General features: G+C 44.5%; 1 protein-coding gene across 1 annotated transcript in view; it reads right to left on the bottom strand.

Moving 5' to 3' along the window:
• The window catches only part of LOC149367261 (dnaJ homolog subfamily C member 21), a 28,956-nt gene that overhangs the window by 5,899 nt on the left and 6,901 nt on the right, over window positions 1-16,156 (bottom strand). Inside the window, exons 3-8 of the mRNA XM_089554849.1 lie at window positions 15,720-15,808; window positions 13,670-13,786; window positions 13,357-13,530; window positions 8,014-8,064; window positions 3,800-3,879; window positions 2,696-2,832 (exon numbers count right to left, since the gene is read on the bottom strand). Of these exons, the coding sequence (XP_089410975.1) occupies window positions 2,696-2,832; window positions 3,800-3,879; window positions 8,014-8,064; window positions 13,357-13,530; window positions 13,670-13,786; window positions 15,720-15,808 (648 nt within the window). The remainder of the gene's footprint in view (window positions 1-2,695; window positions 2,833-3,799; window positions 3,880-8,013; window positions 8,065-13,356; window positions 13,531-13,669; window positions 13,787-15,719; window positions 15,809-16,156) is intronic.

The raw sequence follows: 16,156 nt of genomic DNA, 5'->3' as shown, positions 1-16,156 counted from the left end.
GGTGAAAGGCACTCCACGCGTTAGTCGACATCGCCCACCGTACGAGGAGAGTTAAAAAAAAAAAGGGCGAGAGTCGGACGTTAATTCAATTTAATAAGGGAAATCGGCCACACAGAGCAATAAATCGAAGTTTCTAAGAATACTCGGAACGTGTAGATTGAGTTCCTGCAGCAAAAAGACGAGTTCAGATTCCTCTTCACTACACCTTTAAAAATGAGCAGTTGTTAGTAGCACTTTGTCGCGTGTGTGTTCGTTCCTGTGCCAGTAAGCACTTTCCAAAACCACATGAGACAAATGCATGGAGCTCCAATTTTCCACACTTTCGTTCCCAGGTCATTTGCTCGTACCGTGCGCCTAATCAGGACCTTTGGGAATAGAAACACCGCGCAAACCTCCTCACATCTTAATTTCACACTTGAAATTACAAAAGAAAAAACTCCACATCACATGCACTGCACACTACCCAAAAGCTAAGAACAACCCCTGAGACGTAACATTCCAGGAGACTTTTCTATAAGATTTATGAGAAGCATTGCTTTTCATCGAAGGACGCACCATGAAGAAAAAAGCACCACACACTTAAAACAACAAATGTGTAACATTTTACCGAGATGTGGTCACATGAAGGTCACATGGTTACATGGTCACCCACAAAAGCAAGGTTCTACCATAATGTCCACTTCAGTTTGTTTGATGCGATATTCAATGGCAAACAAATTATAAATCCTAGTAGTTTCGATACAGCAGAGCTCAATTCTTACGATGAGAGGTAAGAACTTCTCGTTTCTGCTATAATCTGATGACATATTTTGTTCAGTGGTCAGTCACTTTAAATGTTCCACATTCAAAGAGCCTAGCTAAACAGATTTATGTTTGTTTCAGTAGTACTCCTTTTTGCTCGATAGTACAATGAACCACTGTTACTACCACTACTACTAGTCTTCTCAGAACAAATGTCCCAAACGAAAGCTATACTTCACTACAGTCAATGAGTTCAGCTATCCCATAATGATCACAGGGCACAAGAGTCTCTAACGTAAGCATGGATCAAAATGAAATCCAGTCTGCCGACAGCTAAAATGAGCAGCAGCTGAGAACATTAACATGCCTTATCCACATTAATCTAACTTTACCATCCACCAAACGCTCACTCGGCCTACTAAAGCGCATCCTCAGACTGGCTTCCCCGCACCTCAAGAAACTTGCGTTCATCAGCCTCATTCGTCCAAAGATTGAATATGAATCAGCCATCTGGGATCCTGACCAAGCCTATCTCATAGCTAACACTGAGTCCTTGCAGAACCGCACTGCGCGTTTTATTTTTTCAGACTACTCGCATACTGCCAGCGTCACTGCCTTAAAAAATCGCGCCAAATTAGAAGACTAGTCTTGCCACCGCAAACTATCACAACAAGCACTTTTCCATAAAATGTATCACCAACCATCGCTTCGCCACGATTCTTTCCAATCACCATCAGCCTTCTTTCTGCGGCTCGACCAGCAGCACAAACTTAAACACATTGCGTGTCACTCACCTGCATTTGTGAAGTCATTCATACCATGCACTATCATAGAGTGGAACATTTTACCAGCGCACATGGCCATTGAATCTAACGCCTCCACATTTCTTTATCTCATCCGCAGCAACATTGGCATTTTAATTTTTTTTCCAGTTTCTGTACTTTTGCGACTACTTCTGTTCTTTTCATGCCTAGTACATACACTGTAATAGTTTTCATTTCCATTATGCCTTATCGTTTTCTTTCAACCTATAACTTCTATTATATTGTTTTCTATCACCTGTGTCTTGATTTACTCAGTAGTGCTTAATTATTAGTATTATGATGTTCCTTATACGTGTCTTTTTTTACACTGACCCCCCCATCAGGTAATACCCTCGAAGGAGGACCTTTAGGGATATGTTGAATAAATAAATAAATAAATATCAAGCTATGCATTCCTGACAGGCATCACTGATGGTGTGCAGTCGTCCACAGACCAGCCTAGAGCGCTGGAACTCTGTACCGTCTGTGCTCCGCAGTACACAGAGCTACGTCTAGTGGCGCCACCTGGTTCGAGATAGTGCATCTCTGAGCATGGTCTGAGCATCAGACATGCGCTATCTCGAACTAGGTGCTGGATGTCGCTCTGCGCATTGCGAAGCGCAGACGGCACAGAGTTCCAGCGCTATAGGCTGGTCTACGGACGACTGCACACAGCTAACAATGGGCACACAACACTCGCGGCCATGACTCTGTTCCGTCCGTCCGCGTTACATCTGAAGTGAAAGTCATAACTAGTCATTACTAGTCACACGTCATGACTAACTAGTCATTAAGCAGTCATCACTAGTTAGTCACAACTGATTAGTCATGACGTCATGGATGGTTAGTCATTAAGCAATCATGACTATATAGTCATCAACTAATTAGTCATGACTAATCGGTCATTAACCAGTCATGACTGGTTAGTCGTCAACTAATTAGTCATGACTTGTAATTTATTAACCAATCATGACTAGTCAGTCATGGGTCATGACTAATTAGTCAAAGTTGCAGGGCAAGGCCTCGAGCACTTTAGATCGTCAAAGTGCCCCCTGAATTTGGCACCTTCTGCAGACTGCTAATGAGGTGCCCTGTATCCACGGAGCACATCCATCCACCCAGACTGCCGTTGCTCTACGCGCAGTGCTTACCGGCTGGCTGTTCGGCACCAGACTGTGCGTTGTTCTCCTGGCCAAACTGCGAGTCCAGCTGAGCCTCGATGTCCTTCAGCTGCACTTCGAGCTGTGCCATGGAGCACCACTCGGACTCCTCATAGTTCTCCATGGCCCTGCGACGACACCACAGGAGAGAGGAGGCGTCAGAGATGGGAGGAATGCACAGCGCGAAAAGCAGAGACGCACCAGGAAGAAACACCCACAGACACGGACAACTGTGCTTGTGGTTCTCGCGCTGCAGTTATGTCCCCGGAAAGTAACCAACTTGCCTAAAACCTCATTTGCGGAAGTGTACTTCTATTGTATTATTGTTTTCTCTGGACTTCTGGACAAAACTTTCATTTGACAGTCAGCGTTTGTGTTGTCTCATCTCTTCGTCACTGTCTTTTTCCGCTGCATGGACACGAACATGCATAGTCTTTGCCAAAAGTAACCAGGCTGCTATTACTGATTTTCACACCATCAGAAGACTCATTATCCATCAGAAGAGGACTGTTGATTGTGCAGGTTCACGTCATGCAGCTTACCCTCGTAGCCGACGAGGGCTGGCTGCTGTTCTGCCGCCTGCCTGCCCTTTCCAGTGACAACAGCCTGGTTACTTTTCACACAGACAGTACCAACTCACCCAGTTTTCTTTTCTTCCTCTCAGCACAGTGTAGTGCAACAATTCTACCATTGCTTCTCCAAAAAATTAGCAGTGGTTTAACATGGCTGAACATAATAAGACGAATGAAAGCTCCGTTATGATAAGCACACGAAGGTAAGCACACGCCACATACTTGTATATAGCAGATAGCGCATCATGTGATTTCCGGCAGTAGCGAGAGTGCCGCATATGCAGCTGTGGCGAGGCACAGCGAGTCACATGATTTGATAGTCGCAAGGCGAGCGTCGGCTCAGCGCGCGCAGCTGTGGCGAGTCACATGGCATGATGTCAGAGCCAAGCCTCCGCTCCCCTGGTTTGAAGGTCAAATTTCATAGCCACATGACCTTCAGCTTTGTATGGCAGAAGTAGAACTTAAGCTCCAAACTCGTGCTCTTCCAAGTGATTCTGTGGGGAAACCAAAGGATCCAACTCACTTCTTCTGCTCCAGAATCCTCTGCACCCGCTTGGCCTCAGACTTCCGGGCACTCTCAGCTGCCTTCTCTTCCAGCTCCCTCTGCAATGCGCAGCAAAATGCTTGTAGCACCAAGAAATACTTTGAGAAGTGAACCAGGCAACCTTAATAGAACTACAGCAGACTCCCTTTAAAATGGATGCTGCTAAGCTGTATAGTTCAGATGCCTTTGTTTATAACACGTCATGACACCATTTTTCAGACTCAAGCTGTTTATTGCAAGTTGTTCCAAGATGCAGTTGTTCCAAGATGGATTTGGAACAACTGGACAAAATAAGAAGCGAGCCAGGCGATCTTGACAGAACTACAGACTGCCTTTAAAATGAACACTGTTTAGCTGAACAGCTCGGATAAGATCATGACGTCATTTTTCAGACTCAAGCTGTTTACTGCATGTTGTTCGCTATCCATCTTGGAACAACTGGACAAAATATGAGCTCATTTGGAGCAATGAGTAATCTGTAATTGAATTTTTAAAAGGTGTGCTGAACCATGTGGAGGTCAGGCAACACTGGCACGCTCGCGGTTCGTGACGACATAGACTGACAGTCACGTGCTTGTTCACAACTGAACAACTGAACTACGGGTAATGAGTGTAGGGAAGTGGGTTGTTCTTCGTTCAGGCTTGGGGTGCAGTGGGGTGAAGGGGGGAGTTGGAGGGGGACAAAGGCAACAAAGACCTGGGGTGGTATTCTCCCGGTGTCGCCTTTTGCGACATGTCGCATTAGGGCGGGGCCTAAAAAACTGCGTACAGTTACTCGAAGAAACGGAAAACGCCACCGGCAGTTTCGTCGGCGGTGCTTTTATTCACTCCGAGAAGCGACAATTTACCACTGCTGATTCACTAGCAGCAGTAGTTTCGTATCTTTCATAGCAAGAATATTTGCCATCACATGACGCCTAATGTTCAAAAAACATTTGCAAATTTAATATAAACTCGCTTTACTTCATTTAAGTCTATAAAACACCGCGAAAAAGCTCCAAATCTATTTTTGTTTCGTTCCGGACGGTTGTGCTAGGTTTCAGCTGCGTTTCGGCAGTTGCAGACGGTAGTAGTGTAGCTGGAGGTCCCTTTAGGCTTGCGCACTCCAGAATTGAGAGCGTATCTCAAAAACTAGGCTGAATTGCAGCTTAAACTTTATCGTCGAAGCAAGGTAAGTCATAGCAAAAAGCAACAACACCAGTAGTTGCCGGTAAACATGCCGACCGGAATCGCAAGGACTGCTGAAATGGCTGAAGCGGGCGGCTCTCACTGAAGGACGCGGCCATGTTTTAACGCTAAGGGCACAATAGCCGCAACTGCCGCAACGCTAACTTTGAAGATTGCGTTCGTACGCTAACGCTATTTTCCCCATTAGCATTCTGCGCATGCGCCTTCTGGACCCGCTATTCCGCTATGCACGCAATTACGCAACGCCCGCAATACTAAAACTCTCTACTAAAACTCAATGTTCAGTTGTATGTTTGTAAAAGTCGTCACATTGCTTTAAATCCTCTTTGGCTCGTGCAGACACTGTGTTGTTGAACTAACGTGCATTAAAACGCCTTGAAGGGTCATGTAGCCGCGAGCGCAAGCGCTGCCAAGGCCATCTCGTCGCAGCGGACAATGTCTGCTTCGTCGTCTGTTTACGACGGTGCAAAGTAAGTTCGCATGGCGAGTGGCAGTCCGGCTCAGCAGACGGTAGCCACAGTGCTGTGCTCTTCGACAGCCGGTAATGTCGCCGACAAGATTCGTCGGCCAAGGCAAACTGGTCGCGATGTCAGCGGACACGCCACTCTTCTTTGCAGCTCAAAAACCAGTCAAGGAGAGTGGGATCCATGGCGTCTAGTATCAATTTCGTAGCCCGTCGCACGCGCGAATCGCTTCAGCGCATTCCGTTGTTCGACTAAGCGTAGTAAATTAGGGCAACGTCACGATGACGTAGTAGGAAGGCGGATCCGTGTCGTCACACCGCCGTCACCGCGGCTCGAGCCAATCAGCGAAGAGCGAATGCGACATGTCGCGAAAGGCAACACCGGGAGAATACCACCCCTGTGTCCTTCCCTTTTCTGTGCAGCCTCTGCCCGGCCTCAGCGACTTCATCACAGTGTACCACGGTCGGACTTGAGTAGGCACGTGCATTCAGTTTTGTAGCAGAAGATGCTGCCAGTCTATGACGTCACTCAGGCTTCTTCAAAATGGCTGTCGTTGCCAGAGGGAGGGGCTCAGAGCCGATAACTTCAAATTACAATTGCTAGCTCAAATGCGCGCGTAGAGCCCTACTTTATTTAAATACGCATAATAACGTGATGACCAGTAGCTTCGATGTAAAAGCACGATTTGTTTGTACACCATGTCATGACCCCTTTAAGTTCTCATAACGAACTCTCTGCATTAAAAAGAAAAGCAGAAGTGGTGCAAGTAACAAATACACTCTGCACGGGCTGAGATCGCGTCTCTTCCCGTAGGCTGGTTCAGGTGCAATAAGATCTCGTTTTATGACCCGTCACAAACAAAATTCACAGGGTCCCATGTTTGAAGGGGAAGACAGGTGCCACTGACAATCCATGTGAGTACCACTCCTTCTTTGCAACGAGGGTCGTCTCTCAAAGTGGGCAAGTCCCACATCTAGGTGCCCGGAAGCAAGACGTGATACTGCGCACAGCGGCAGACTTTCTTTTCATATAACCTGCACCGTTTCCATGGTGTTTGTGTGAAAAGCAAAAGCAGCATTGATATTCGTGTAGGACTGCGATGAAGACAACCCAAGTTCCTGCCACCTGTGGGTTCGCTGTAACCGAATTTTGTGTTAGCGGATGTTAGTGTAAATTGTGACAGTAGGGCCGTCTTTGTTCACACTAAGTGAGTGTTCGTCATAAGTGGGCTTGACTGTAGTATGCTGGCTCTAGCTTTGAGAGCCCAGCTGTAACGCATGTACTGGGGCTTCTGGTCATCTTGGGTCTCGTGTTAGTGTATATGTGGATGCAATCCTTTAACATGGGCAAGATGTCTGCCCAAGGCTCTCATCAGGACACACAAGAGGTCGCTAAGCCTGGCAAGACTCTTCGATCACCTAACATTTTTGTAAGCACTCCATCTGCCAAGTTCACTGCCAAAAATGTACGTCATACATTTTTTTTTTTTTTTTGAAGAGAGAGGTTGTTCCGGTTCCTTTTTTGTCACCTCGTGCTTGATGCAACTTGGTTACATTTTTCTTCAAGTTCACACAGCTTTTCGAATGCTAATATGCGTGCTCGTCGTGAAAGCTACAAAAGCTGGAAAAAGAACCGCTGTCTCCTGCGCTGACTTTCTTTGCTGCTCCCTAATCTGTGCTCCTGTATATTATGGATCATATCATATGAATCATATGGATCATACTGGGTCCGGGTCCAAGCCTCCATCGAAATCTGCCTCATTCCCCCCCCCCCCCCCCTGTTCTGTGCTTTGGGAATGTACCTCAAGCAGCCCTCACTAATTACCTTGGGCCCCTCCCAAAAAACATTCCTGGCTAGCTACGTGCCTATATCACACACACACTACTACCCTGCTAAAACATTACCATATCTACCTGGCTGATGACTCTCAGAGCTCACGTTATTGGATTATTACCTGACATTAAGGAAAGTGCTGATGCTTATCAGTGGACAAAAATATGCCACACCATGCTTTATTAATACGCTACACAAGAGAAATATAACTCCACTGTACTCCTCAAAAGCTGTTAGGCAACCCTTAAGCTCATGTTGTGTGCTTTAAGTTCCATGTTTTATGCTAAATAAAACAAAAAAAAACAGGCCTTTACTAAATGCTAAGGGCCGAAAGATCTAGCTTGGAAAGTTACCCTGACATACATAAGTATCACCACAAAAAAGCTTTTCTTATTTCATTAACCAATTTTGTTACAGCACATGAAAAACAAGGTTCTGCTGAATTCCACTGAATTTTATCTAACGGAATCCCTACATGTTAGAACCAAAGATATAAAAGCTCACAAAAGATTCGGCAACAAAGGAAGCTGAGCATCTTCACATTGCTAGCTTCACCTAGCATCTAGTGGTGCCCAATAAGCAGTAAAATTGTGCAACACTGTAAGTACGAAACAAAAAGTACCCATATACTAATCATGAAATGCTCAGTGCACCTTCAGCCATAAGAGCAAAGAAGTAATGCACATTCACACAAATATGTGAGCTCACCTTTCTCCTTTGCACCCTCCGGTCTCGTTTCCGCACAAACTGGACCAATTGCTGCACATTTGGAAAAGAAGGGAGAAGCCAAGTTAAAGCAAACTCCGCGTTAAACCTTGACAGTTTCAAAATCGGCAAATTTGAAAGTACCAGATACTTTGCAAAATTTCTGCACTCCAGTAAGTTCTAACATAAATTTTACCAACTAATTTGAGCCAAATCGGCTCGGTTAATTCAAAGATTTGAGGAACCATGCAGGAAAGCCAAAGTTTGCTGAAAACTCGGTAAAGCCGTAGTTTGGCTCACAAGGCAGCACTGCACTGCTTTTACCTAGCAAGTGAGCCTGCATTACACAACATGATGCCCACTGGATTCTTAAACGGTACACGCACAGTCGTGCAGAGAGTAGTGACATTCCGATTTAGTGTGCTGCACGGTGATGTCATGTTGGCCCAAGTGACCCTCTGCAGTTCACCACTACTCGACCGCCGACGTGGCTGACAATGTCATACCTTGCCAACACTTACTTGGACTATGGTTTATATTTCGTGTTCGACATGCATCATACCGGTCCTGAGTTAACCCTTTCAGGTGCTTTGTACACAACTGCGTAAGCGGCAAACTTGCAGCTTTTTCTGAGAAACTGGAGCACTTAACAGTGATTTCATTATTGCAGTCAAATTGAGCACCCTTCTTGTTGCAAATAGCTGCTTTTTTTTTTTTGTACCATGTAGCGAACGCAGTAAATAATATTTCCCAAAAGAGTGAGCTAGGCAGCACTTTGTCCGCCGTTTTTGTGCAGGCAGATTTATGCCGCGAGTGAAAATGTCGATGGTTTTTGCTCAGCTTCGAACGTATGTGAATCTTCGAAACACAAAGCGATTCCACGATTCCTAGGGTGCTTACCTGACACACGAGCACATTTATTATTTCTAACAATCTGACAATTTGTATGGAATTCTCCACATCGTTGTAAAACCTTACCTGCTGGTCTCTCACTTTCGAAAACTAACGAATTCCCTTTCATGAGGCCTGAATATACTACTTAGGTGAAAAAATAATTGATTTCAGTCAAAATAAAAAAAGGCGCCAGAAAGGTTTAAGGACATGAACCATACACTCTTCGCCGCTCTTTTTTGACCACAGCTGCTCCTATAGCAAGCCATTTTACACATGCACCTTAGAGCTGCACCAAGCCGCTAGCCCAACTTATCCAACCTTGACTGCCATCCCTGCTGGTGGTAAAAACAACAAAGTATAAAAATGCCAGTCCATGGTGAAGAACTTTGCCAGTAACAGAGTTGCACAGAGACTAAAGATAGATGCGCGACCGTGTTCTACAAACATCAAAACCAGTATGGTCGTAATTTTGGCGATTGTCAATGACGCTGCAACCATGACGAATTCACGTGAGCACCTGCTGTAGGTGGAGTTATTCATTTAACATAGAACAAAGCTTTGTTGAGTGCAGTAGCAGTGACTGAAGTCCTGCACATTGTTCAACAATGTTCCGCGCTGCCTTTCTCATTTTGCTTTGATTTCAGATGATACGAATATTTTATGAAATGTACCGGGCTTCGAATTGATGAGGTTCAACAGTACTACGCAATTGATCAAACTGGCTAAAAAGCGGTTTTAGTCGGCAAGGACTTTCACCACAAGTAGTGTGAAACCTCGACACAATTTTACAAACACCCACTACAACAGACTTCACTGACGGCAAGCATTAAAGGGTCACAATTGACAAACTGAAGTTGGCCTTTATCAACAGACTAATGCGTTCTAATGACAAAAGAGGTTACTTTAATACAGATAGAGCCCTTAAAAGCGAGAAAAGGCCAAAAAAATGAAATGCTGCAGTCAGCGTCACCGATCATTTTCAGAAACTAACTGCTGTTATGTCCACTACTTTTTCTGACCACACTGATCCCCAGGGCCAGACTATACTGCAGTCAGTTTTGGTTTGGTTTGGTTTATTGGGGTTTCACATCCCGAAGCAACTCAGGCTATGAGAGACGCCATAGTGGAGGGCTCCGGAAATGTCGACCACCTGGGGTTCTTTAATTAACGTGCACTGATATCGCACAGTGCACGGGCCTCTGGAATTTCGCCTCCATCGAAATTCAGCCGCCGGGGCCGGGATCGAACCCGCGTCTTTCGGGCCAGCAGCCGAGCACCATAACCACTGAGCCACCGCGGCGGGGCAACAGTCAGTTTTGGTATTGACATGATGAGTTTCGATTCAGTGGTGGCCAAAAAAAAAAAAAAGCTGCACCTTTAAATCTAATTTTGTCGACAATAAATGCACTTTCAGCTGCTGAACAAATACTGTAGACTCTTCCTGTTACGTTTTTCATGGCACCACGGAAAAAAAAACGCACCAGCTGAGAAACGTAGCATAGCTGTGAAGTGCACATGAAAAAAAAAAACGTACTTCATTGTCTGTTTCTTTTCCTTTCCTTTTCCACTTTTTATCATTTACTTATCTTTTACTTCAAATAAAAACAATTCTGATTCTGATTCTAATAAGGGAAGCACACTTCTGTGGGATCTGCAAAGCTTTGTGGTTCTCGTGATCATATGCATGCCGAGAAAGTCCTAAATGCCCCCCCGAGCAGCTGCTGGTGAAGGGGGGAGAGATGTGAGGGGAAAGGGGAAACAACAAAGATGGAGGGCGCACAGAGTGGCCAAAGTTTGGGCACATGTGAGCGCTTCTGCACACTTTTCGTGGCAACCGCTTTAAACCTATACACTCCCTGTCTGTTGAAACGTAAAAAGTGCGTTTTTAAACTGCGTGCGATGTTGCACGCAGGGATGTTGCCACAGTTGCAACGTGAATAACACCATCTGTCGGGCTAGTTGGTTGCGATCCATATATGTATCGGCAGCCCGAACACAACACAGGAAGAAGGTAAACAGTGCTCGGTACTATCTTCTCCTTCTTCTTACTGTGTTGTGTTCGCGCGCTGCTGATACATATGAGTTGCAACGTACCAGCAGAGTCTGTACTGCATGGGTTTCTATGGGAGCATGGACGGGACTGGTTTGCAAAAACGTAGCAGCTGGGAAAGCACAGCAACTGGTAACGCAACAGCAGGGTTCAACAGTACCGGCAGAGTCACAAAGACCTGAGCAATCAATTTTCACTAAGAACAATAATAGACAGAAATGTCATCAGTGCATATTTAAATAACACAGCGGGGCCAGATTGCACAGCACAGAGCAAGTGAAGCAAGAGTGCAGATGGTAGACTCAATATTTTCCCTCTCTAGCCACAAATGTTTTGCCATCGGTCCCTTGACCTCAAAAATCTATTCAAGCAATCCCGACTGCCAACTTCTCACGACATCACGTTTGTTTCGCAGGATAACTGTCAGCACTGGTCATGAGCTTGAGAGTAGCAAGTGAAGGCAGCCCTAATGACATGCTCCCTCGAGTGTCTGGAGTAGCATGCTAGGCTCATAACCAGGCAGACCTCTCCTTTATTCATTAAAGTCTCTCTCTCTCTCTCGATTGCAACGATTTCTCCCTGTCCACTCTGAAGCCATGCAGACCTCAGAGGTTGGAAGTACACTGCTCCATCTCTGAAATGCTAAAATGTGGTTCGAATCTGGATGTGTTCAAGACAGGCAAGAGAATGCATGACCAGGATGACATCTAGGCCGGCATCCATCGACAGGTACCTTCCTATTCTGCATGTTTGCAAAATGTTTTGGTCTGGGGCTCAAGTGAAAGCAAAACAAGCTGTGGTAGCTGAACGCTTTGAGTCATCCTCAGTTGTCAGCAAGCGCCAAGGTACAGAGAAATTCACCAGTTCTATTTACGCAAGCACTGCTTCCATTACAAGTGAGCTATTAATTCCCAAGCAAATTTGTCATTTCTGGCTCCTAAGAAGTTCAGCTTGCTGTGTATTTTTTGACACACTTCGTCCAGTTTAAGGTGAGTAAGGTTCGTCGAAAGCATTATCGTGGTCTGCTGATGGATGGCCACAGGAGCACTAAATGACCATTTTAGTACCAATTTCTAAAAAAAAATATGTCCGTTAAGGGGTTAAAAATGGGTCATTCACTTTTAGTATCCACAATTAATTTTCTGAGGCACCATATATGCAATTGTGTACCCAAAAAACTTGCACCTTTTTTTGGTAGTGAGCTTTGTTTCAGGCCAATATGCAGCCTTTTTATGCGAACTTGCAAAAGGACTAAATAACATTTCTCTAAACAGCTCTCCAGCATTTTCAGACAGACATAATTTGCCACCAATAATGATATTTTTATTTATGAATTTCTAGCGTATGTCCATCTTTGAAACAAAACGTGATTCCATGAGCCCTTGGCCGTTTCCTTGACAAATCCCGGTAATTCAACGTCCCAATTTGAAACAATTCAGCCACTTTGAACTAAATTCTGTATATACCCCCAAAAAATTCATTCTTGGAGTTTTTTTGTGTTGCATAATAAGCCATTTGGTCTTCTTGAGGTCCAAATATGCTATTTAGAAGAAAAAATCTTCCGTTTGTTGAATGTAAGTAACGAGCGTTATCTGAAATTCAAATTAAATTAAATTAGGTTAAACTCAAAACGCTCACACAAGAGCCAGCTGTAACAGAAATAAGACAAGTCACTATCAGCAGCCCTTTTACAAGCATCGCTGTCTTCCTACTCAATGCCTTCACCTGTATGCACAGTCTGAATGTGGGACCTCACAGAACTAGCCAAGTTTTACATTGTGCTACATTCCTGAGGACAACCACATGGACGCATGTAAGGCCACATCTGCAAGAATGCCTGACAACCATCAAACCAGGAGGAAGCTCCCCGATACTAGTTAAATTCATGCACATCTCTTGCCCTAAATCTGACACTGAGTGTTTGGCACCATCTACGTACAAAAGTTAGCGCAACACACGAGACAATCACAAGAAAGGTGGACAGGACAACACGCCTGTTCACCTTTCTTGTGATTGTCTCGTGTGTTGCACTAACTTTTGTACGTAGAACTATGCACCGAGTAGCCCAGCAACAAGTGTTACCTGTTGCTTGGAAAAAACAGCGCTAAGACGAAGGACAAAGAAAAGAGGACTACAGGACCGGCGCTGACTATCAAGTGAAAGTTTTATTAGAAACAGCACGCAATATATACTCCATCAACAACCAAGAGCACATGGCAACACCAAAAACTACAATGATACATCAATCACCTGGATCAAGATACTTTAGTTCACAGTCCCCTGGATCAAGATACTTTAGTTCACCTGTAGTGTTACCTGTGTTTGACACCATCATTGAGAAAAACAATAAAGACAGGGATCATGCACTAAACAGCAACTAAAATCACTCCGACAACACTCACCCGGACTTCTTCATTGCGCTGCCTGCGGGCTGCGTCCCGCACCTTGCGGTTCTCACGTTCCATGAGCCGTGCCACTCTCCGGTTCGGAGCTGTCCGCACGTCATACGTGTCGAGCCACGTAAACGTCCGTGCCGTGCAGTAGCTCTGCCAGAAGCCGTAGAACGGCCCCACAACCTGCAGAAAAACAAATTAGGAAGCAGGGTAAAAATAGGCACACCCAACGGTCAGTTATCCATGTACTAAATGGCGCGGAGTCAAAATGATCATCAGCCTGACTACGCCCAATTGCAGACGATTTCAGGAAACTGCTTACCTCATCGTAGGAGCTATTGCTCTCGCCGAATCCTGGCACCTCCACTGGTTCATCTTGGTAGGGCTCATCTTCGGCGGCGAGTCTTTGGAAGACCTCCCGAAACACTGCATAAAATCCCTGGTCCCCAATGAAACAACCAAGTCAGAAATTGATTTAGCCGATTTATCATCATCATCATCATCATCAGCCTGACTACACTTACTGCGGGGCAAAGGCCTCTCCTATGTGTCTCTTCGATTAACCCCGTCCTTTGCCAGTTGCGGCCACCGTGTTCCCGCAAACTTCTCAATCTCATTCGCCCATCTAACTTTCTGCAGCCCCCTGCTACGCTTGCCTTCTCTTGGAATCCACACCGCTACCCTTATGGACCATGGGTTGTCTTGCCTTCGCATTACATGCCCTGCCCAAGCCGATTTCTCCCTCTTGATTTCGACTAAGATATCATTAACCTGCGTTTGTTCCCTCACCTACTCCGCCCGCCTCCAATCACTTCGTTGTCCTTAACTTAACCTGAACCCCCTTTGTTAGCCTCCACGTTTCTGCCCCATAGGTGAGTACCGGTAAGATACGATTGTTGTATCCTTTTCCCTTTAGGGATATTGGTAAACTGCCATTCATGATCTGAGAGAACCTGCCATATGCGCTCCACCCCATTCTTATTCTTCTAGTCATTTCCCTCTCATGATCCGGATCAGCGGTCACTACCTGCCCTAAATAGACATAATCTCTTACTAATTCCGGCACCTCGCTATTTATCACCTGATTATTATTATTATTATTCTTACTTATGACCTGATTTATGACCTGAAGTAATTCAAACTTAAAACTAGTGAATCCTTCCTGAGAAAAATTTCACTTAATACTGGTATGTTTTTGGACAAAGGGCTACTCCTAGGCATCAATGCATGATCCAGGAAGCATGTCACAATGCAACACTTCCATTCATAATTAACAGCTGATATAAAAAGATGAGTATACTCAAAAGCCTATGCATAACAATGCTGCAAAAATCGCACAAATGAGAGGACACAACGAATAACATAACCCATTGCACGATATGGATGCACACAAAGGTTCTAAGAGATAGCTATTAGTGGTACCTCTCACTGGATCATAAGCAGTGCTGCAACGTCCCAGGTCATATGGTTAATGTTTATGACAAATATGTGGTCTTTACAGATAAATTCTTATGCACCTATTCATTTTGCGAGGAAATTTTCATCAAGAGTATAACTAGGACACCATAAAATATTCACAGGAATAGAGAAATAGATCCAAAACACTATTCGTATGCATAGGTATCGATTAAAGCAAACTGCATTTAGTCTTGCATCATATTAAGGTGCACTTGTGATGATTCAAACAAAAATCTCTGTTCCCTTGAAATTTGAATCAATGAGAGTTTACCATAGCTCTGCATCCCTGGCACAATTATGGTAAACTCTCGTTGATTCAAACTTCAAGGCAGCAGAGATTTTTGTTTGAATTATCACAACTGCACCTTAATATGATGCAAGACTAAATGCAATTTGCTTTAATCGATATCTTGTGTACAAATAGTATTTTGGGTCTATTTCTCTATTATTGCTTTGAATATTTTATGGTGTCCTAGTTAAATTCTTGATGAAAATTTGCTCGCAAAATGAATAGGTGCATAAGAATTTATCTTTAAAAATATTTACTTTAAACGTCAACCATAAGACCTGGGACGCTGCAGCACTGATACAGATCCTGTAATAGGTACCACTAATAGCTACATCTAAAACATTTGTGTGCAAGTACTCTGCATACAAAAGCCACATCCTGCAATACAGGTTATCTTATTCATTGTAGCATGATTATGCATAAGCTTTTGATTATGCTCATCTTTTTATACCTTTTTTCATCTTTTCTGCATCCCTGGCACAATTAATCACAGGCTATGTCCATAAGAGACTAACAAAGGCAGCAGAAGAACCGGTGGGTATTAATGGTAGCACTGGAAACCCAACGCACTAGTCCATAATAATGTAGAGGCCAGTGCAAAAGTAAACCAAAACTTCGAAAGCACCTTTTCATCATCCCCATAGCCACTGAAACAGGAGGAGTTGAAGTAGCAGTACACGTCCAAGCTGTCATCTTTGTAGTCGCTCCCCAGCCCTGAAATGCAAACGCATGACTGCCTGATGAAATGAATCACAGGCACAAAAAAAATTATGAATTCTGTACTTATAGACCGTGCACTTTTGCGACTGTCAAACAAAAATAGCGCAGGAACAGAACAGGGACAAGCAAGGACACACACGAGCGCTAACTTCCAACAGTTTACTGTGAATCGTAGGGCAGTAAATATACACGACGTGGCGATACATTGCGCAGGCACAGGAGGACAAACAATTTCAAAAGTTTCTCAGATAATCTAGTTCCTTTCGAGATAGTCCAACAGGCGGTTTCGCGATGCACAAGTCACCTAGGCTGTCTATGGCTTCCGCTTCAACGATTTCACGG

The sequence above is a fragment of the Amblyomma mixtum genome, chromosome 1 (genome assembly GCF_055824585.1).
Source record: "Amblyomma mixtum isolate Tamu chromosome 1, ASM5582458v1, whole genome shotgun sequence".
NCBI classification, from domain to species: Eukaryota; Metazoa; Arthropoda; class Arachnida; order Ixodida; family Ixodidae; genus Amblyomma; species Amblyomma mixtum.
This window is presented reverse-complemented; position numbering and strand designations above follow the sequence as displayed.